The sequence below is a fragment of the Passer domesticus genome, chromosome 16 (assembly GCF_036417665.1).
Source record: "Passer domesticus isolate bPasDom1 chromosome 16, bPasDom1.hap1, whole genome shotgun sequence".
Classification (NCBI taxonomy): domain Eukaryota; kingdom Metazoa; phylum Chordata; class Aves; order Passeriformes; family Passeridae; genus Passer; species Passer domesticus.
The window spans coordinates 1,252,370-1,274,473 of NC_087489.1; the positions used below are offsets into that span (position 1 = coordinate 1,252,370).

Below are 22,104 nucleotides of genomic sequence, written 5' to 3' on the forward strand. Positions count from 1 at the left end.
CATCAAATGCCTTTGAGCCCTGTGCTGAGCAGGACAGCACGGTGACATCTACAGCATTGCTTTCAGTGGCATGGTAGTGGCTTCCTGACCACAACCAGGTGGCCGTGCCCAGAGCCACCATGCCAGCATCTGTGGCTGGTGGGGACCAGAGACCGCGACGTGTCACACCATTACCAGCAGTGTGAATCACACCTGGCAGCTTCTCCACCTACCTGAGGTTTCTTGTCCCTTTCCTCTGGAGAGGGCTCTGTTTCTCTGTACACCACAGCTTTGGTTACCAGCATGTCAGGATGCTGGAGTTTTGCCTCTTTGATTGCTAAAGCCAGTGCCTGGAAAGCAGAAGGGTGAGAGAGAGCATTTATCCTCCCTCTCTTGCAATCAGGCACCCTGACTGCAGCCAGAAAGCAGCTGAGTAGCACTCCAGGGAGCAGAGTGGGATTCCAGGAGGACAAGGGGTTCATAGCTGAACCCACAGCAACCTGGCAGAAGAGGCTGAAGCCCAGCATGGGAATCCAGCATGATTGGGAATTCATCCATGACTCGGAGCCCTCATGAGCTGCCTTTCTCTGCTGTTTTTCTGTGCAGATGTGCTACTGAAACCTGGGCAGAGGAAAACACTAGAAAAATCTACAGGAATTATCAAATTCATTATTATAATTCTAAAAATTATTTCAGAGCCTTTTAATTACTTTATGTCTTTATTTTTTTCTTAAGTAACAAATTCCCAAAGGGTGAGGCCACAGGAAAGTGACCCTGTGGACCTAAAGACTTGTGTCAGTCTTTGTTATTTCATCCCAAAAGTGTGTCACTTTTTGTCCTCTGACACTGAGGCACCATCACCTGGAGAGGCTCAATCTGTAGTGAGATTGTGCTGGAAGAGAGAGGTGACCTGGGTCACTTTGGAGTATTTCAACAGAGAAAGGGCACCTAGAAATGTGTTTATGACTGTAAAAAATTCATGCCATCACTCTGTTCTGCACTGGGTTGTGACCTTTGCCATGGTTTCATGATGGGAGATGGCCTGAGGGTCACTGCACCCATGGGAACCCACCCTGCTGGACAGGTCTGGGGCCTCGACGGTCAGTTTTTGGCCAAAAGCAGTAAGCAGGTTCAGCCAGAAGTAGAAACATGCAGTGCTGCATCCAGGGACAGCCAGAAGCGGGCAAAGGCAGAGCATCCTGCTCCTACCTGGTCCTGGTCCACATCTTCATCTCCTGTGATGATGATGCGCTTCTCTATCCGGGTCTCGGAGAACCCTCCTTTCACAGTCTGTGTGAGGAAAGGGAGAGCTCTCAGTGCTGTCCCAGCAGCCAGCTCCAGGCAGGGAAGCAGGAACAGCACCAGCATCCCCTCAGGAACTGCCCTGTAATCCAGCAGAGCTCCCACTGCCCTTGACTCAGGGAGAAGTGAGGCACACAGCAGCCCCAGCGGGGAGCGAGAAGGGCTGGGGCAGGTGCCAAGCACCCTCCTGCTGCTCAGCTCCCTCACAGAGCTGCTGCTGTCTTTATAGAATCACAGAATCACTGAGCTGGCAAAGCTCTCTGAGATCACCAAGGCCAACTGTTCCCTCAGCACTGCCAAGGCCACCACTGACCATGTCCTCAGGTGCCACAGTTATGCATCTTTGAAACCCCTCCAGGGATGGGACTCCACCACTGCCCTGGGCAGCCTGTGCCAGTGCCTGGACACCCTTTCTGTGAGGAAATTTTCCCTAATATCCAATCTAAACCTCCCCTGGTGCAACTTGAGGCCATTTCCTCTCATCCTGTCCCTCATTCCCTGGAAGAAAAACATGTATTTAATCTGGGGATGCAATGGCCATGGGTGAGACCCTCTGCTGCAGCCTCGTCTCCTTCACTTCCCCTCCCTGGCCTGCCCCTGGCTGAATGCACACCCCGGGCTGTGCCTGCCTGCTGTGGTCACACCTGGCTGGATGGCACAGGCAGCACCCAGGGCACAGAGCACTCTGCGGGATTGCCATTCCCATGGGACAGCACACAGCACTTGGCTTGTTGGAAGGAGAGGGGCCCTTTCTGCTGTACCTAGCACAGCATAAACCCACCCATCCCCTAATTCCAGTGGCCTTCAGGAAGCCCTGGAGCTGCTCTCACCTTGGTAACGTGGGTGGTGGTGGAGGTGGAGAGCGTTTCCGCGGTGGCGCTGAATATGCTGGTGAGCACCTCCTTGCCAGCGGAGCCGCCCGAGATCTGCGGGACACGAGCAGCACATCAGGGACACCCTGGGGAGCCCCAGCCCGGCTCCCAGCCAGCCAGGACCTCCCACTGGGATGTGCCCACTCAGCCAAGCATGGCAGGGGAGAGCACAGCAAGGGAAAAAGGCAATGAGTTGTGCTTCCAAATGCACCAAGGCCTTGGGGGGGAAAGGGAGAGGTTTCCACAGGTATCCAGGCCCACAGCAGCTGGAGAGGGCCTCTGCAGTGGGCAGAGAGTCTCATGGCTGCTTTTGGCTCTTCCCTGCCCACCCTCAGGGCCACTCTAGCACAGAGTTCTCAGGCTGCCTCTGTCTCTGTCCATCCCTCTGTGCATGCCAAGGGCTGGGAGGGCTGGGAAGGAAGGCTGGGAAGGATGCACTGGTACCCCAGCCCCAGTGCCAGCTCTGCTCTCCCTGCAGCACAAAGGGATGAGCCTGAGGCAGCACCTGGTGTTTGGCCAGGCTGGACTCCATCAAAATGAAGGGGTGGAGTAAGAAATCCCTTTCCAGAGGAAGGGCTGTGCTGGGCAGGATGGTAGGTGGCCACCACCTCCACTGGGAGTCAGGAGACTTTGTGGTTGGCCTTGGGTGACCCCACAGAACACCCAGGGCTAAATGCATCTCAGCCCAATACACCAGGGACTGGGGTATTTTTGGGAATTGTTCTCCTATGGATCTGGCATAGGAAAAAGCCCACAGGCTGGGGTTTCCTGACTTCTTGCTCCCCAACCTTCTGAGCATCCTTCTTCCCTTCCCAGTACCAACACATCAGCCAGGTGCCAGTGCTGGGAACACAGCAGGGGGCCCAGTGAGACCAATCCCACCCACTCCCAGCCCCACAGGGTTGCCTTCCCCAACTTGGCCTTGCTGGTGGCACCAGGTCCCCCCTCACCGGTGACAGGGAGCGAAGGTCTGTGGTGGGAGCAGCTCCTTTGCCAGCCTTGGTGCCGTGATCCTGAAAGAAGTGCAGACAGGCACGTTTGCTCATGTTGGCATGGGGCAAACGTGGCAGGTGTCACCCTCCAAAGACACCCCCAGTGGTCCAGGGTCCCCCCAGCACAGCTGGCCCATCACTCCCCCAGGAGCAGAGGGACTGCAGGGGACAGTGCCCCCCCCGCCCCCCCCGAGGGCCAGCCCTGCTTACTGAGGTGACCAGTGCTGTCTCTGTGGTGCCAGCCTGGGCAGTGGTGGTGGTGGTGTCCCTGCTGCCTGGGGTGCCTCCATCCACCTGCCAAGGCAAAGGAAACCAGGTGAGCCTGGAGGTACCCAGGGAGTGGGTGACACTTGCAGGGACAATGCAGCCATATCCTGCTGCCAGAGGGAGCCAGGGAGGGCTGTGATGCTGCAGACAGCTGGTTGCTGTCACCCACTATGGATGTTCACTACAGGCATGGCAGGTGGGGCCAGGGACACTCAGACAATGTCTCTGGTTGGGCTTTAGTCTGTGGTTTTTGGGGACTTCAGCAAGCCAAGGGGGACCAGAGGCCCCCAACCACCCCACAAAGGCCCTGCCCTCCCAGCACTGCTGCCAGGGACAGGCTTTGGTGGGCTGAGGCTTTGGGAAGCCTCAGGGCTCAGCCTCTCTGGGGAGCCACCATGTCACCTGAGCCGTGTCTGTGGTGCTGACCCGATGGGGAGCGGAGCCTTCTGCTTCAGGCTTCTTCACAGTCACAGCGTCTGCTTTTGGGGCTGAAGGCTGCAGGAGGAACAGAGAGTTAGCAGAGCCAGCCCTGAGTGCTCTGTCCACAGCACGCTGCTGGAAGGAGATGACCTTTAAGGTCCCTTCCAGCCCAGCCACTCTAATTCTGTGCTCCTTGTGCAGCAGCCCCTGGCAAAGCATCCCTGCCCCACTCCTTCGCAGGTGCCACAAACACAATGTTCTGTGAGTGTCACATTGAGTTCTGCCCGGGCAAACAGCAGGGCTGGCCTGCTGCCCTGGGCAGACAGGCACCACCCACGGTGCCCTGTGACCCACACACCCCAAATCAGGCCAGCTGCTCTGCCCCTGGCATTTTTTTGATAGATTTATAGACACCATGGAGAAGGACAAACTGTTCTTCAAAAGCCAAGTGAGACTCACCAAACCAGTTTCATGACTGTGCTCAGCCATTTTGTGATCTGTACCAGCTCCTGGTGGCTCTGGGTACACCTGGGGTGTCAGAGCCTCCCCGCCTCTGGGGGGAATGGGACACAGGCTGCCAGCACTGCCCTGCTGTAGGAAACTGCAGCTGCCAAGGGCTCCTGCACTGGGTAGGCTTTACCAATGCTCAGTATTCCTGAGCACCTTTGGGGTGCCCCCTGCCCACACTGGCCCTGGAGTGGATCCCCCACGGCCACAGCTCCACACCAGCATTTCCAGGCTTGCCTAGAGACAGGCTCCCTCTAATTCTGCAGCACTTTCCTGGCTTTAGGTCTGGACTAACCCCAGCAGCTCTGGCCAGCACTGGGGACTTACCTGTAGGGCTAGAGGCTGCCCTGGGTGGGTGGGCTGGAGATGGCCCTTGGCCCAGCACAGAGACAAGGCCACATGGAGCTGGGGCTGGTTCTGCTGTTCTGTCCCCATGAGTGCACTCAGCCCCATACACATGCACATGCAATTTTGTTAGCCTGCTATGACCCCTCCCAGCACAGAGTGACCCTCCATGAGCTCCAGGGAGGCTCCACGAGGCCAATCCCTCCCAGTCCCAGCATGACCAGAGAGGTTAGTGGGCAGCACATGGCTCTGCACTACACAGACTGGTCACTGAATTCATGCAGGACACGAGGACAGCTCCGATGGTTAGTGCCATGTGCCCTCCCTGTGGCACACATGCTGCTGTGGGCTGGGGTGGGGCAGCCACACGCAGGGACAGAGGTGACAGTGACTTCTCCTGGTTAGCAGATGCACGAAGCCCACGACAGAGCCATGCAAGACAGACACAGCGTGCACCGGGCAGGAACGGGGGTTGGCAGCCAGCATGCTCCCCAAAGCCAGCTGGGAGTGCACACCCGCCAGGCAGTGCTGGGCACAAGGGACACGGAAGCACAATGGCACGGGGCTGGTCCCGGTGAATGGTGTCCCTGTGTACCTCTGGCTGGGAGACATCTGGGCTGGGCTGGGAGACCTTATCCCTGCCTTTGACATCCTCTTCCAGTCCGGGAACCACTTTGTCAGTGTGCTGGAAGGAAACCAGGCCTTCATCTTCTGTTTCGCTCTTGTCCTTGTCCAGCTCGGGCAGGCTCCGGGAGATGTCCTCAAAGGCTGTGCCATGGAAGTCCCCGATGACGGTGAAGTCCACCTCCGCTTCCAGGCTGGAGGTTGAGCTGACGGTGATGCTGGAGCACTTGCGCTCGATGGCCAGGTGGTTGTCCTTCAGGAAGACCGAGTCCTTCTCCTGGTCGGGCTCCTCATCACCGGTGTCGCTCTCGGGGGCCCTGTGCCGGGGCGGTTTCACCCTCTCCTCAGGGCCCTCCCTCACGCCCACTCTCTGAAGGAGACACAATCGTGGAGAGACGGGGCCGTGAGCACCACGGGGCAGTGCCGGCGGGGACACGGCAGCAGGAGGAGGAGGAGGAGGAGGAGGAGGAGGAGGAGAAGGAGGAAGGCTGCAGCAAACATCACAGAGTAGAGTCAAACACAACTCAAGCATGGAGACCGAAACCTTTCTGACCGCAGTGGCTTTACTGGGGGAGAGAAGGCGACTCCATTGGATTGTGCCAGAAGTTTGTTGGCAATAAATCATCTCAAAAAGGCTCGGTCAGACAAAAAAAAAAGCTTGGCCAGCTTGGAGGCACTTCAGTGCATTGGTGGAAGCAGATGGATGCAAAACAATGGGTCTGACAGGAGACATTCAGAAAGAGCTCAGAAGAAGGGCTATCAGATGTCAGTGACTCAAAAAAACAAACAAGGGAAAGAAAGAGAGAAGAGTTTGAAAGGAAAGGGCCCATCAGCCAGGCACAGTGAGGGGGAAGCAAAGGAGGGTGCCAATTCCACTGAGGAGGAGTGAGCCAATTCCACTGAGCATCCTGTGAAGCATCACCCTGGGGGGAGGTCCAGCCCAACAGCTGCCCCGGGGTGAGTCTGCCCCACTGACACCACCTGCCCCTCCAGAGGCCTCAGGTGAGTCTCAGGGTGACCTGGTCAGTGTAATTGACAGCACAGCCAGAGCCAAGGGATGACCTCCCTCCATCCACTCTTCTCCAGACACAGACATACCTCTCAACTCTGCCATCGGAGGGGACGTGTCCCATTGCCACACTTGCCATGAAGCCATGGGAAATCTACACCCAGTTGTCCCTTAGAACAGCTCTAAGCTCCCCGATGCCAGAGGAAACCCCACCTCCTGGCCTCTGCTCCAAGCGTTACAGCCAGGGCCATCCCCCATGGCCGGGCCGTGCAGGCACACTCCTCCCTCGGCACTGTGGGAGGTTGAGAGGTATGGGCGAACACAGGGTGTCCAGCAGCACCGGGGGAACACGCCTGCAGACACGTGTGGGGGAGTGTGTCTGACCAATACATACAGAGAGCCCTGCAAGGGGAGCGGAGGGGCAGCACAGTCCTGGCCGTGGGGTGAGCGCTCACACTGCCGGGAGAAGCACTTAGCAAAACAGCACTGAGACCTGCGAGACCACTGGAACAGCAGCCTTTACATTCTCTTCTTTCAGGCTGGATTTTACAGATGGATCACATAAATCCTTTTCTTCCCCACTTGGTTGCTGAGATTTGCTCTGGATTAGAGAAAAGGGTTAGTCGGAAGGAAATGAACTCTGCAGGAGCTGCTCTAGCGCTCACGAGAGCCAGGGAAGCTACTCCATCACCCGGCCACCAGCTTGCTGAAGGCAGGGCAGGGTGGCAGCTAAGCAAGAAGGGATAATCAACCAACGTAGGAAATGCGGGGGTGAAGCTGGAAGCGTGGGCACGCTGCTGCTGGGGCTGTGTGTCCGTGACAGTCCCAGCTCCTCCAGCCACCCCCCAGTGCCCTCTCCTGCTCCCGGCCACAGAGCTCGAGTGCCCCTCCTGGCTTCAGCGAGCGGCATTCTCCAGGGAGCCAAAATGTTGGGGGGGTGCAAAACAAAAGCTGATGAACTGACTGGGCAGCGGCTGCGCATGCAGCCAGTGAAGCCCGACCACACACACAGACAGAGAGGACAGGGATGCAAAGCGCCTGCTGCCAGTCAATGGATGTGTGAGGAGCCACTGGACACGGGCAGAGCCACAGAACATGCGCACGAATGTCCCGTCCGGATGGTTCGGAGCAGTTACCACGGCCTCGGCCAGGGTGAGCTCACAGCCGGAGTCGGGCGAGGCCAGCTCGGCACTGTCGTCTTCGTGCTCGGGCTCAGCAGAGACTCCTTCCTGCAGGGAGTGGGGCTGGGAGGTGTCTCCTGAACCAGCCCCTTGCCCGAGGGCCAAGGAGCCCACACTGGACACAGGTCCCACTGCAGGGGGTGAGGCGAGGCCAGTGCTCAAAGGCAGATTCTGTGCCAGATTTGCCTTCCCCATAGTTGTCACCAATGTCTCAGCTTCAGGCACATGCTCCTGTCCCTCCTGGGCCTCCCTTCGCTCCGCTTTGCCTTGCTCAAACATCTTGATCTTGGAGGCCACGGAAGTTTCCCTGTAGCTCTTGCTGTCCTCCTGGCTTCCTGGGGCCACAGTAGCATCCCTGTGCTCCTGGGCCACAGCTCCTGCCAGCCCAGCCATGCACACCGACACCCCAGGCTCTGCTGGATGTGTCCCACCACTTGATTGCCCTGTCCTGTCTCCATTCACCAGGGCAGGGAGCTGTGATGCCTCACTTCCTTGACACAGTCCTGCTGCAGGGGACTGGAAATGTGGGACATCAGCAGCTCCTCTAGGGGGAGAGTGATCCTGTGGTGGCTGCCCCGGGGCCAGGTCACTGTCCCTGGTGCTTTCTGTGACTGTCCAGCTCCCACCCTGCAGATCTTGTCCAACACTGAACTCCGAGTCCCGGTGTGGCTCTTGTGCTTTGGGATCTGCAGTGTGGAGAGGCAAGTCCCTCAGGATTGTCTCAGTCTGGTGTTCTGCTTCTTCTCCCTTGGGGGGCAGCTCAGCCATGCCAAAGCTTTTGTCATGGGACAGTTCTTCCATCACAGAGCCTTCATCTCTGGCTGGCTTCCCTGACCCTGAGCCCTGGAAGAGCTCCTTGATCATGGGCTTCTCTTCCTGCAGTGGCTCTTCAGTGGCAGGCACATTGCTCTGCGCTGTGTCCATGTCCTGGGCAACCTCCCTGGTGGCCAGGTCTCTAACCTGGATTGACTCTGCTGCAGTGTCTGTGTTTTGGGGTGGTTCTCCTGTATCAGGACTTTTCACCTCATGGGGTTTCCATGAGGCAAATCCCACATTTTGGCATTGCTCTTCAGCTTCAGGATCAGTGCCCATGGGTAGTGCCACCTCCAAGGAGGGGCTCACACGCTTGGGCATGGCCACCTCTCTGGCAGGGCTGGTGTCCAGGGACAGGTCTGTGCCCTGACGCTTTGTACCCAGAGATGGCTCCGCAGGGACTAGGGTGGGTTTCTGGGGAAGGGGTGGAGGGACAGGAACACTGGGTTTGTCCCCCTCCAGCCCCACAGTGTCAGTGTGGCCCTGCCAAGACCCAGCTGACGATGGAGGTGACCTGGGCTCTATCTCTTCCATCTGAAGAACCACTCTGGCACTTTCCTCCCTGCCACTGTCTGCTCCAACCCTTTCTGAGAGCCCCTCCAGTGCTGGGCAGATGTCTGGGGACTGTGCTGGGCTCCCTCTGTGCTGCTCAGCCCTGGGGCCATCTCCTGCCAGGTCACACGGCTTCAAGCCTCCCACCGAGCTCTGCAGCTCTATCTCCTCTGGTCCCACCTCCTGGGAACATAGCAGGGCTTCACTTCCCATGGGTGCTTCTCCAGGCACCCCAGCACCGGGTGCTTTCTCTGGCTGCAGGGACAGCTCTTTCCACCCTGAGATGGGATGTCCCCCCAGGCTGGTCTCATCACAGCCCATCCCAGGTGTCTCTGGTGCTCCAGTGGGTTTTTCAGACACTGTCCTGTGCTGGTGACCTGCTGAAGAGAGGGCTTGGAACCCTTGTGCCATAGGTGTGACGTGCTCGGATCCATCCCCGGATGTGTTTACTGGGGCTTCTGGTTTCTCCTCCAAGCCAAGCCACCCAGCAGTGTCCAAGACCAGATGTGTTTTACTGTCCTTCTCCTCCTCTGGATCTCCTAAGTAGATGATCCTCTGGGTTGCAGAAGTCTCTGTGCTGTCATCGCCAGCCTTCACTTTAATTTTCAGGAGCTCTGGGGCAGTGGCTGGCACTCTGGCCTCCTGCTTCCTGAAGGCTGCAGAAGCATGGTCCTTGGGGAGCACCTCACCTTCTCCCTGGGGAGGCTCCAGCTCCAAAATCTTGGTCCTTTGCCTCTCTTCAGGCTGCTGATGGGGCTTGGGCAGCCCTGGCTCCCTGGTGGCTGTGCCTTTGCCTGGCTCTTGGGGCTCCCCTTCCTTGCTCTCAGTGGGTGGACGTGCCTCCCTCGGGCTGGACTCACCCCGGCTTTCCTTCTCATAGAGCTCATCCTCCCACACAGACTCAAAATCCTCAGGACTAGCAATCATTTTGGCTCTCTTCCTCGTCTCCAAGGCTGCAGCTGCTGGCTCTTCCTGGCCTGCCACGTCCTTGGCTTTCCCTACCGTCACCACCACTTTCGTCAGGCTCCCACTCGTGTTCCCCTCCGAGGTCCCTGCACGTGCTTCTTCCGTCTTGGCTCTCAGAGTTTTCCTCAGAGCTACAGCTTCCAGCCTAGGGGCTTCTCTCTCTATAAATACCCAGTGCTCCGAGCCCTGTATTGCAATTGGAGCAAGAAGAGTTAAACGCATCAGACACCCCAGCCCCGAGTGCTGCTGGCACGAGTGGCACAGCTGGTCTGCCTGGCATGGGGCTGGCTACATCGTCATCATCGTCATTATTATTATTATTATTGTTGTTAGCATTGTTCTTATCAAGGCCAGAGCTGAGGCTCTGTACAAAGAGCCTAGCCACTCACTGATGCAGAGAGGGGCTGGAAATAAGGGGCTGATGGCACACTGGGGACCAAGCCAGTGTCCTCTCTGGGACATTGCTCTGCTCTGCTGAGCTCCCTGACACACCTGCAATACCTGGGGCTCTGCTGGTGGCACAGAGTGGGAGTGGAGCTCCCAGAAGACACAAGAACAGCCCCTGGGGTCTCTCTGGAAGCAGGGGAACACAGCTGGCTGCCCCCGTGTTTTCAGCTGGCTCTGGCAACTCCCAGGGGTGAGATTTCATTGAAAGCAAAGCCCTGGGTTTTGGGTAGCTTCACTCTCAGTGTCATCCCTGTGCCCTAAGAATTTGTCAGACTGCCAAGAGCACGAGCAGGGAAAGAAACCACTGCAAGCTATCAGCAAGGCCCTGTCCCTTTCCTACCAGATGCTGCAGCTCAGATTCCCCAAAAGGCCATCCCTCCTTTCCAGCTCACCAGGGACATCTCCTCAGAACCCAGCCATGCTGAAAACAAGTGTTCAGCAACTGTCACCTGTGAAAGGCTCCCTGTGAAGTGTAAAAGACCACAGGCTCAGCAGCAGAGCCAAGCAAAGGCCACAGAGCATCCTGCAGCACAGCCACAGCAGGAATGTCACCGTGCTGCTGGCAGGGGACACCAGGTCACTGCTGCCAGGGACACCTTGTACATCCACGTGCTCATCCTGCACGTCAGCTAAAGGCCTCATGAGGGCCAAGAACAAAGCACTGCTAAAATCCAGCCACTTCTGGAACAACAGGTAGGAAATAACTCATGGGAAGAGAGTTTCAGGAGAACATCTGCACCATGAGGCAGCTCAGCCACCCCTGGCAGCACATGAGGAGGGCAGTGCTGGGGCTCCCCACGGGGCTGGCACTGCCTGTGGCACAGCCTGCCTGGGCATAGCCTGCAGCAGGGGCAAGGATGGCCCACGAGGGCACCAGGATGCACTCCAGGCCCACGGAGGGGGCTGCCTGTCCGTGCCCTCTCCAACCAGGAACAGTTGGAAACGTGAGCCTTGCCCCAGGCAGGGCGCCGGGGGAATCTTTGGAGCAGTTGCACCCAAAATGCAAACCTAGTGGCTGGTACTGGAGAAGGGAAAAGAGGGGGCAGAGGGGAGCAGAGCCAAAGGGAGGGAAGATAATATTAGAGGAAAGAAAGAAAGGAGGAAAACCAGTTACTAGTGGAAGAGCTCCCCCAAGGAAATGAGAAGGCAGTGAAAGCCCCCAGCAGAAAAATGCCATTCCCAGCTGCTGCTTTCTCTGCTAGGTGTCAAAGGAAGCAGAGCTCCCTTGGCACAGTGCTGCAGGCCCTGAACCTGCCCTCACTGCAGCCCCCCCTGCCCCAGGCTCTGACAAGATTCCTTCTGCCCCAGAAACCCCCAGGAGCCTTCAGGGAAGCACCTGGGAGCTGTGCTGGGGTACAGCCTGTGGGTCCCCAAGAGAACACCCCACCCCTGAGGGCAGGAAAGTAGCAGCTCCTCACAGTGCCAGGACATCCAGAGGGATGGGCAGCAAGGGCACTCTCATCCTCTGGTGCCAGAGGGATCCTTGGCAAGGACTCTGCCCTGGCCAGGCAGCACCACAGAGCAGCAGGGTCTACAGGAGACCTGACCCCAGCCCCCTCCAGCATGAGCCTCTCCCATAGCCCCTTACCCTGCACCAGCTGCTCTCCAGCTCCCTTCCTCCACTCCTGCCTCCAGTGCAGCTTCTGTTCCTCCCCAGTCCATGGAACTGGGAGCAGAGCCCATCAGTGCCTGCCAGGAGCAGCTGCCCAGGGTCGTTCCCAGGTGGGTCTGACCCATGGCAACCGCCTCCCCCCTGGCTGGGAGGCTCCCTGGGCTGCTGGGCAGCCCTGCTGGTGTCTGGCACTCAGTCCCTCTGTGCTCCCTCCTGCCCTCCTGCAGCCACACTCAGCCAGGACACCGCTCACTTTCCTGAGGGTGCAGCAGCTTCTCTCCTGCTCCTGTCCTGCTGTCCCACTGCTGAAACCATTCTCAGCCAGGACAAGGATGGACAGCTTGTGGGCACATGTTCAAATCTCCTCAGCAAAGCCCTCTCATCCCTCTTCCCTGGCTGCAAACCAGAGTCCTTTGGAGGAGATCTTCCCTGGGCAAAGGGGATGATTTTCTTCAGGCTCCTCTTTTGAGTTAAGGCCCAAGATAAATGTAGATCAAAAAGTCTGACCCCTGGAACGTGTTCATCCATGACAAGATCTCTTCACCAATCAGGAAAGCCCTAAAGTTTCAGATGTATTTCCAAACCAGCTTCTTTCTTCTCCTCAGACTCTTGAGATGAGCACATGAGCACAGCCCAGCCCAAGGGACATCCAGCTCCTCCTTGGTGCGATGTGAACTCTGCTCTGGAGGGCTCAGTGCTGCCTCCAGCCACAGCTCAGGGCAGCCCTTGTGTCTCCAGAGCCTGAGGGCTCTGGGGGATGCTTGGAGCAAATCTCTGGATACTGGGGCACATCCCCCAAGGAAGCAGGGAGCTTGTGAGGGATGATGCTGGGAAAGCTCTGTCCAGAGACCAGCCTTGACCTTCCAAGGGGTAAGTGACTTTTACACTTCCTGCCCTCCGTCCCCCCCTCCCCATGCATCCGCTCTAGGGACAGGAGCAACTGAGAAGGCCATTCCCACTGTGGCCGAGGCAGCACAGGAGACAGAAAGGAAAGAGGACAGCAGGGAGCAGAGACAGCCTCTCCTGCCAACGGGGGCCACAGCCTCGGAGAGTCCTGGGCACATGGGGGGCTTCTCCCCTGGGCATCCTTCAGTGCCCCTGCTGCCCTTTTCTGCTCTGAGAACCAGGTCATGTGAGAGGAAAGCACAGCCTCAGGCAAGGATAATGAGGGAATCAGATACTGGGATAAAACAGGGAGCTGGAATGGCTCCTGGCACTGCCCAGTCCAGTGTTCCTGTCCTCCAGCAGGAGTGGGGCCAGAGGGCTGGAAGTGGCAGACCGACCACCCAACCCCAGTGGGCCTGCAGCCCATGGGCACCAGGGCACCTTCTGGAGTGATGAGAGCTCCAGGCTCTGCAGATGTCTGTCCCTGCACCATCACCCTCTCAGGGCCATGAATCTCTCAGGAAGACCACAGGCTCTGGCCTGTGGGGATACATGGGGACATGTCAGGGCTGAGTCTCAGTCACACATGCCTGGAGAGAAACCACTGGTGAGGCCACCTTAGCACCTGCACCCCAGCTCAGGCCGGGCACGCCGAGGGCAAGACTGACTCAGCAGATGTGTGTGCACCTCACACCTGCAGTTTCTGTCCTCCAGCTCCCAAATATTGGAATGGGGAGGGTGCCAACATGGACCAGGAGATGCTGCTGCTCTGTAGGTGTCATATCCTTGCTGAAGCCCAGGCTGTGCCCAAGCCCTCCCTGACCCCCATTCTGCCTCCTGGGGATTGCTTCAGCCAGCCCAGCTTCAGGCTCCTGCCCATGCTAGTGACTTCTGCATGGACTAAGGGACATCCACATGGAGCAAGAGTGTGCCCAGCCTGTCCCCCACCCCTCTGCCTCTCCCTGGGGTGCTCAGGCAGGACAAGTGTCCCAGCACCGCATGTCCCTGGGGCCAACCATGCCAGAACCAAGGCTCAAACTCAGCCTGCTTCTGCTCAGTGAAGGCACCACTTTTGGCTGTCCCTTGCCTTGAGCTAAACCTGCACACAGGGGGTGCTGAGAGCTCACACCCCTCACACTGATGGAGTGTGACCTGGCTGTGCACAGGCATGGGTCCAAGGATGTCTCTAAGGACGTCCTTTGTCAGAGTGCCTGGGCCTAGTGAACTCCAGCTGCAGCCAGGACAGCCTGAGGCTGCTGGAGCAGCCCCCCAGGTGTCCAGGCCATCAGGTCACCCCTGCCTTGGGACCCTCAGTACTGGCTCCAGCACAGCCCCGCAGCAGCACTGGGAGCTCTCTCCAGGAACACATCTCAGTGTCCAGCAGGAACAGCCAGGGGAGAGGTTTCACCAACAGCCCTGGTCCTGCCTATCACCAGAAAAGGCACCCACCCAAGGGCAGCTCTGCTCAGAGGGCACAAGACCCCTCGGCAGGCTGGAGACCCCCATGATGGGAGTGAGAGGTGGGGGAGAAAGGGGATGGTGACAACCTCAGGAGAGGAGACAAGGCTTTTCTGTGTGAAAGACTCCATGCTTAGGGAAGCTCCATGCTCAGATGCAAAATCGTCTAAGGTGTCCTCTTCCATCGTCTGTGCCAGCACGGAAACCCCAGCACCCACGGGGAGAGAGAGAGGGAGACAGAGACAGAGAGACAGAGACAAAGAAAGAGAGAGAGAGAGAGAGAGAGAAAGGGAGAATTTGAGAAGGAATGAAGGAACAAAGGGTGGGCAGGTGGGTGAGTGGATGGATGAATGGATGGAAGGATGGATAGTCAGACAGACAGAAGTCACAGCTGTGCCAGCTCTAGATGCTCCAGTCACATCTCTGCACCTGATTTAGTCCATGGTAAAAGCAATGTGGGGGAAAGCCCCTCTTCATCTTCCCAGCTGAGTGCTCTGTGAGGGGCCGCAGCCCCCGCTGCAGCCCCAATCTCCCGGCACGGCTGGGGCCCAGTGGGAACACAGGCACATCCCAAATTCCCCGCAGAGCCCGTGCCCTCTCCATGACAGGGCAGAGAGGGCAGAGCAGCCCCATGTGTGGCACCCACCCTCCTGGAGCCACATGCCCTGCTGTGGGCACAGCAGTGGCTCAGAGCCCTGCCAAGGGACAGCAGGCAGGGAAGGTCCCTGGCAGGGACAGGGCATCCAGGCTGGCAGGGAGACACTCCTGTCACATGCTGCTGAGCCCAGAAGGGACCCAGGCCACAGTGCCCAGCTGCGCCACATCCACACCCCTCTGGCACTGGGGCCTCTGTCCTGGCACCCCACTTCCAGTGCTTTCCTGTTGCCCCATGGTCCCAGTGCATAGCCAGTGTGCAGAATGCCCAGAAGGAAGCGTGTGGCTGTGGGATGCCAGCGTGGCACCACTCATCTTCCACCTCCTCCCACCACCCAGGTTCCACTGCTGAGAGCACCACAGGGCACCCCTACATAGCAGCCTGGTCCTTCTCTGCTGGGGACATCCCCAGGCAGGAGCTGCACTGGCCCTGCCCCACAGGCTGCTCCTGAGAAGACTGAGCAAAACCCCACACCATGGGCCACCAGAGCCACAGCCCATCTCTCAGGCAGCCCCAAAACCCCTCCAGACAAGGGCTGCTCATCTTCTGCCAGTGCCAGGGAGACCCCCCCACCAGCAGTGAAAATGGTTCAAAAACATAGAAACAACACCCCTGTCCCCAGCACGTCACTCCCACTGAGCTCCTTCAGGGCAGCACAGGAGCTGAAGGACTCCTCCCCAACAGATCCTGATCCTCTCTGGAAGAGAAGTAGCAGAACAAACCTCAGTGGCCTTTTCAGGGGTTCCCTTTGGTGTTTCATCCTCATGCTTGGGTGAGGAAGAGGCTGGTGAGGAAGGCAGCCTCCTGTCCCGGTCCCTGTGAACCAGTTTGCTGTTGGGCTCCTTCAGGGTCCGCTTCAGCTCGTTGATGCTGGCCTGATGCTTCAGCAAAACGTCCTCTGGCTTGTCTAAAAACTTGGGAAGGGGAGAGGAAGAGAGCGATGGTTAAAGCAGCAGCCCAGTCCAAAGGGATGAGCAGGGGCACCGGGAGAGTTGGTGTCACACTGGGCTGCAATCTGGGGTCTCTGAATCCAAATGAGGAGCGTAATGGAGCACCATGGTCTGCAGGTCTCACTGTAGGAGAGGGAGCAGCTCTTAACTGCAGGCAGCAGCAGAATGTGGGTAGCAGGTGAAGGGCACAGCATGGCCTGGTGGCATCTCCAGGGCTCTGTGTCCTCCTGGCTGGGGACAAACTAAAGCGTCCTGGAGGGGAGAGCTGGCTCTCCCTTGGGATCAGCAAGGAATGGGGCCCTGCTGGAAACAACAGCAGCCTCTGCTGTTATCTGGTGCCAGGCACAAAGGGAGCCCAGGCTGTCTCAGAAAGGTATTTCCAGCAAGCTCTGACAAAGGGGTGGAGGTCCAGGGCTGGGCAGGGATGTCACCATCATCCAGCCCTGGCTGGGGTGGGTCTGATCTGCTGTGGAGAGAGGACAGCTCAGACTGCTCAGGGGAGAGGGGTCAGTGTCAGAGCGTGGCTCAGTGAGGGCTCAGCACCGGGGTGCCCCTCGTCCCGCCGCAGAGGTGGACAAACCAGCTCCCAGGAGGAACCTGGCTTCTGCCTCCAACCCAAACCCAAAGCTCTCCTGAGGTTCAAAAGGAGGCCCCCACACACCTCCCCAGTACCTCCTCGGCAACAGAGCAGAAACCCGAGTCCCAGGAAAAACCCCACCAAATTTTCCAGCCGCAGAAGGCTCAGCAGAGCTCAGGAAAAGTCCCGCCCTGGCCCCGCATGTCCGAGCTGAGGGGGGCTCAGGTGTGCCCACCTCTGGGCTGGGCGCAGCACATGCACATGCAGAGGGCAAGCGATGAGGAGGGCGGGGTCGGGGCCGGTGCCCACCCCCGGTGGGGCTGCACAGGGAGCCGGCGTGGCCAACCCCACCCCCTGGCCGTGCTCACTCCCATTGGCAGCTCCAGCTGGGATCTCTGCTCCCAGAGGGGATCCCCCCTGGATTTGAGGCCAGGATGAATCGTTCCTGATGGGGCCACCACAGGCACAATTTGTGCGGGGAGGGTTCAGCCTCCCTCTCTGCTCAGCCCCTCTCAGGGTAGGCAAGCACAGGGCTGGTGTCAGTGCTGGCCCCCCCAGGCAGCTCAGAGCCTCATAGCCCCTGTGGGGTGGGATGGCAGCCACAGTGCTTGGGGAGCCCCAGCCCAGCTCTCCGGGGGCTGCAGGAGAGCTGGGCAGGGGGGGATGAGGCAGTTTGGGTCAGGCAGGAGCAGAGCGTGGGTCGGGTGCCAGCAGGAGGATGGGACCAGCTCCACAGGAGAGGAGACACACGGTGAGGACATGGCAGGGTCAGGAACACGAGCAGAAGCCAAGTCATCCCAATGGGCCAGGGGCTCTCCTGCCCTTGGGAGGGCTCTTGCTCACAGGCACGATCAGGACCACCTTACTTAGTGGGATAGAAGATGCCACAGCTGATCCCCAGCTGTCTGTTCCTCGGGCTCCTCCAGCACCCAACCCCCAGCCCGGCGCATCTTGTATTCCAGTAAATAGGGTGACAGACGGACTTGTTTTGGGAAGGATGGACAATATGATGCACCAATGAGGACTAAGATACTCCAGAGAGAGAATACCTCCTGCTTGTGCCTGGGGGTTGTTTCGTGCTCCGGCTGGCAGCAAAGAGAGGGTTAAAAGTAACCAGCAGGGTCAGTTGAGGGCACTTGTCACAAACACCACAGTCAAGTTGACAGGCTGGTAGGGACCCCCCTCCCCTCCCAGCATGGGGCTAAAATGGGCTGGGACAGCCCAGGGACTAGGGCAGGAGGGGGTGGGATGTGCCCAGGCAGTGGTGGGCACTGATGTGCTCAGCCTTTCCCCATCCCTGTCCCAGAACTGAGCTGCTCCCAGGTCCAACCCTACCTGGAGATGAGCCTTGAGACCACCTGGAGGGCTCTGGGGAATCCAAGTAAATCTGAACCCCTGTGACAGTTCCACCAGTGGGGCCAAGAGCCACATCTCAAGGGTCCCACCAGCCTGGGGCACAGCTGACACCGACAGGGCTGCAGGGACCTTGCCCCAAGGTGACCCTTCCTGCTGCAGCCCAGCCCTGCTGCCTGTGCCCGGGCCCTGCCTGCCTACCCCTCCACCCCCACCCTCTTCTGCCCACCTCGGTTGTACCTTCAGCTCCTTGATCTTCGTCGGGGTGGTCACCTCCTCATCCTCCATCTCAGAGCGTCTCCTGCTGCCAAACTCACCGTCCTCATCCTGCTTCTCACCCTCAGGCCCGGCGTCGTGGTTCTCGCTGACAGAGGCTGGGCGCGAGAACTCTGCCCACGGGGGACAGCCAGGTCACTGCAGTCCTGCCTCTCTGCTCCTGCCCCAGCCCCCTGCCCCTGCCAGCTCTGACAGCTTGATCACCCCAGCCCTGCCACCTTGCTCCTGCCCCAGCCCCCTGCCCCTGCCAGCTCTGACAGCTTGATCACCCCAGCCCTGCCTCTCTGCTCCTGCCCCAGCCCCCTGCCCCTGCCAGCTCTGACAGCTTGATCACCCCAGCCCTGCCACCTTGCTCCTGCCCCTGCCCCCTGCCAGCTCACACATGGGGCAGGTGGTCCAGGGGTCAATATGTCCCTGAGCTGCCTGACCGCAGCCCTGCCATGTCCCCCTGTTCATGCAGAGTCTGAGCTACCCCTTGGTGTGGGAACAGCCCCTGTGCCACAGGGATGAGGCTCCAGAAGGAAACCTGATGCTGCTGTGACCCAGCCCAGTGAGACCGGGCAGCTCCCCCTGCTCCTGCCAGAGGAGCAGTGTCCCCCTGTCCCCTGTACCTCCGTCCAGGCTGCGGGACATGGTGTAGCGCTTGCTGGAGGAGCGCTCGAAGAAGGGCGCGGGGCGGTCGATGAGGGCGCTGGCCTGGCGCGTCTGCGCCTGCGTGCGCCCGCTGTACCGAAACTTGGAGCCCATCACCAGGAAACCCTTGGGGGGCGGCTCTGGGGACACCAGCCTAGGGGTCACAGGGATGGGGTGGTGTCAGTGAGCCCCAGCCAGGGCCCCTGGCGCTACTCCCCACGTGCACCCACTGCAGCTGAAGCAGGAATGTATCTGCCTCCAGGAAAGGAGGCCTGGAGAAGGGCTAGAGGAGGTGCCTCACCTGAAGAAGGTGTGATGCTCTATGCAGACCTTCCAGAGCCTCTTGGCTGAGCGGTGGTTGGGCAGCTTGAAGCCAATGGTGCTCTCAAACTGCTCATACTTGGGGGAGACACAGACAGGCTGTTACAGGCACATCCTGCCCCGGGGGACACACCAAGACCTTGCCAAGGTCCTCAGGTTCCCCTGGCAGGAGCTGTGATCATGCAAAAGACCCTCAAAAATCTTTTTCAAATCCATGCTGGGATGGTCCATGCCCAGCAGTGAGATGGGATACACTCCACACCTCTGGCCACTTTCCTCAGCTGTAAACGGCTTTTCAGTGCAAGATAAATGCCCTCAAGAAACAAAAAACTTTTACAGCTGTTTTGGTCTGAGGACATCACTCCCAGGTGTGCTGTCCTTGCCCTCCAGCCTACTGGAACACGTGGGTAGAAATGCATTTTCCCACCATAAATGAGTGAAAATAAAGTCTGAAAATGAATGAAACAACTTTGCAAAGATGTGACAAAAATGGCCCTTAACCCCCTTTTCTGGGCAAGCTCCCTATACCAGCAGGGCCATGATGTCTGTCAGGGATGGGATCCTGGGGTCCCTCAGCTGTTGAAGTCGTGAGAGAACATGAAAGAAAATCCATGCCACAGGAAATATGCTGTCTTGGCTAGCATGGTCATAAATGTGGGATCCTTGGAGCAGAGGCCAGAGCCAGGTGAGGAAATCCTCACCATCAGCCCCAGTCACTCAGGACAGGTAGCAGGGGCTGCACCAGCAGCTGGCACCCACCTCCCCCGGGCGGATCTTGATGTAGAAGTTGCTCCTCTTGTAGGAAATCTTGAGGATCTTGGGCCAGGCGAAGCGGTTGATGCGCAGTCGGTCCCTGTAGATGAGGAGGCCATTGGCACAGACGCCCAGCATGATGTCGATGCCCTCTGAGTCCTGGAAGAGGCAAGGGGACAGGAGGGGACAGGTCAGCAGCTCAGCAAGAGCCAGCTTGGCCAGCAGTGTCACATCCCTCCTGCAGAGTGTTCTGGGGCCCTGGCTGGCAGAGGGAACAGTGAACCCCAGGCTGGTGGAGTTTGATCTCTGGAGCTTCTCTGGTGCCACCCAAAGCCATGCCAGGAGACTTCCCTGAGGGAGGAAGGTGGGCAGGAGCAGGTTAGGAAGGGGCAGTGCTCTGGCAGCTGCCAGCCCCGTACCTTGGCGTGGTGCAGGTCCACCCCGTACATGGACAGCTTCTTGGCGTTCTCCAGGAAGTGGATCTCTGCTTCCCCGGGGGTCATTCCCCTGCAGGGAGACAGAGAGGGGGAGAGGTGGCTGGGTGGCCCAGGGCGTGGGGCAGCTGTCCGTGCTGTCCCCACCCGGGGCTCACCGGTATGTCTTGTGCAGCTCCATGATGCGCTCCTCCAGCTCCCGCGTCTGGTTGGGGGCGAAGCGCAGCTCGCTCACATAGTTGCCCACATGCTCCTCGGTGTCGTGGTCACCCAGCTCGGCCTGGACGGCGTAGGAGCCCAGCAGGGCGTGGGTGACAAAGGAGCAGGGCAGGCGGCCCGTGATGATGTCGGCACGGAGCTGCAGGCACAGGTAGTATCTGCAGGAGGGGCAGGCGGTCAGAGCGGGGCAGGGCAGTGAGCTGGGGTTCCCCAGGAAGCAGTCTGGTGCACCCTGCAGCAGGCTGGGACTGCCTGGGAAGGAGGCCCATTGTCCTCACCTGGTGATGTCCTCTGTGAGCTGGGAAGGGTCTGGAGGGTAGAACTTCACAGTGAAGGCAAAGTTCCAGGGCCCGCCTGGAGAGGGGAGAGAGCAGTTCAGGACAGCACCCATGGGGCTGCACACAGGGCACAGGAGTGATCCATGTGTCCACTGAGGATCCTGCTACTCCCTCCAAGCCTTGCACAGGGCAGGGACAAGGGGGCTCTAGAGGCTGCCAGGGGCACAGCACAACTTTTGGGTAATCCTCCCCAGAGAGCTGGGGACAGCAAAGCATCACAACTGCAGGAGCCTCAAGCTCATTGTCCCAGCAAAAGCCTCGTGTATCCCAGGGAGTGACACCTTGGACAACAGCTCTTTTGCCATCCCAGCAAAGCAATACCATGGCAAATGCACCCCAGGACCTGTCCCAGCAAGGACCCCCACTCAACCCACTATCCCTGTCCCCCCTGCCTGGAGCAGGTGGTGCCCAGAGCGGTACCAAGTCTCAGACAGCTCTCCAGTGGCACAGACAGAGTCCTTTGTCCCCTAGCCTCTCATGAGTAAGAGAAAAGGTGGGTAACAAACAGCTGAATGAGCAACAGTGTCCCTGTCCCCAGGCCAGCTGCCAAAGGTCCCCTCCAGGGCAGGAGGGGAGGTGACCTGCCACCAGACAGCCAGACCGAGCCATCCAGGAGCCCCATGGGACACCCCAGGGTTGAGGAGGATGGACCCTCCCCAGGCACTTACTGCGGATCTGCTTCTTGATCTCCTTGGAGGGGTCCAGCCAGTTCTGCAACAAGGACACAGCAGGTCAGGGGGGCTCCCACCTCGGAGGGGTGGCTGCAGAAGGACCCCCCATGCTCACCTTCTGGCTGTCCGAATCGCAGAAGGTGAGGCCGAAGTAGTCCTTCTCCAGGAGGTTGAGGTGCTCGCACACCATGTCAAAGAGCACCTGGCCTCGGGCGTGTTTCTGTCAGAGACATGGACAGGCTGATGGTCAGCTGGTCCCCTGGGCTCCTGGACATCCTCCAGGTGACCACCAAAACATGCTCTCACCCAGTGTGGGTTTCAGCACATCCCAGCCTTGCAGCCCCGGGATCACCTGTGTGTCCCTAAAGCAGCGCCAAAGGGTGTCCCAGGGCTGCAGAGATGGAGCACCACTGTGGAGACACCCAGGTCTCAAGGCTGCAGGGATGGGCTCCTGGTGGCAGTGGTGGCTGGATCTCCAAGCACAGCATAACAAGAGCCACTAGGAGCCAGGAGCATGTGGAGTGGTGGAGAGCACCCCTGGTGAAGCCACTGCCAGGTGGATGTCCCCTCTGTCCCATCCTGCAGCCACTGCCAGGTGCCTGAACTGACAGGTAGAGCTCTATCCCCAGCCACTAAGCTTCTGACTTAGACTCTGTTTTCTCTTATGGGTAGCTGCCAAATTTGGTTTCACTG

At 58.9% G+C, this 22,104-nt stretch overlaps 1 protein-coding gene across 16 annotated transcripts in view; it reads right to left on the reverse strand.

The window, feature by feature from the left end:
- EPB41L1 (erythrocyte membrane protein band 4.1 like 1) overlaps positions 1–22,104 on the reverse strand; it is a 60,796-nt gene that overhangs the window by 3,728 nt on the left and 34,964 nt on the right. For 3 of the 16 annotated variants that reach the window (XM_064391008.1, XM_064391009.1, XM_064391010.1), the window contains 21 exons: positions 21,527–21,631; positions 21,409–21,451; positions 20,681–20,756; positions 20,342–20,560; positions 20,169–20,256; positions 19,756–19,908; positions 18,977–19,074; positions 18,654–18,829; positions 18,007–18,155; positions 17,463–17,498; positions 15,609–15,800; positions 14,321–14,419; positions 7,454–10,015; positions 6,811–6,918; positions 5,280–5,678; positions 3,815–3,907; positions 3,356–3,439; positions 3,104–3,166; positions 2,112–2,207; positions 1,189–1,269; positions 213–329 (listed from right to left, as the gene is read on the reverse strand). In XM_064391008.1, the coding sequence (XP_064247078.1) occupies positions 213–329; positions 1,189–1,269; positions 2,112–2,207; positions 3,104–3,166; positions 3,356–3,439; positions 3,815–3,907; positions 5,280–5,678; positions 6,811–6,918; positions 7,454–10,015; positions 14,321–14,419; positions 15,609–15,800; positions 17,463–17,498; positions 18,007–18,155; positions 18,654–18,829; positions 18,977–19,074; positions 19,756–19,908; positions 20,169–20,256; positions 20,342–20,560; positions 20,681–20,756; positions 21,409–21,451; positions 21,527–21,631 (5,037 nt within the window). Of the gene's footprint in view, positions 1–212; positions 330–679; positions 872–1,188; positions 1,270–2,111; positions 2,208–3,103; positions 3,167–3,355; positions 3,440–3,814; positions 3,908–5,279; positions 5,679–6,810; positions 6,919–7,453; positions 10,016–14,320; positions 14,420–15,608; positions 15,801–17,462; positions 17,499–18,006; positions 18,156–18,653; positions 18,830–18,976; positions 19,075–19,755; positions 19,909–20,168; positions 20,257–20,341; positions 20,561–20,680; positions 20,757–21,408; positions 21,452–21,526; positions 21,632–22,104 lie in introns of those variants that run through there. The other 13 variants (XM_064391012.1, XM_064391016.1, XM_064391013.1 and 10 more) reach the window with 13 other exon arrangements.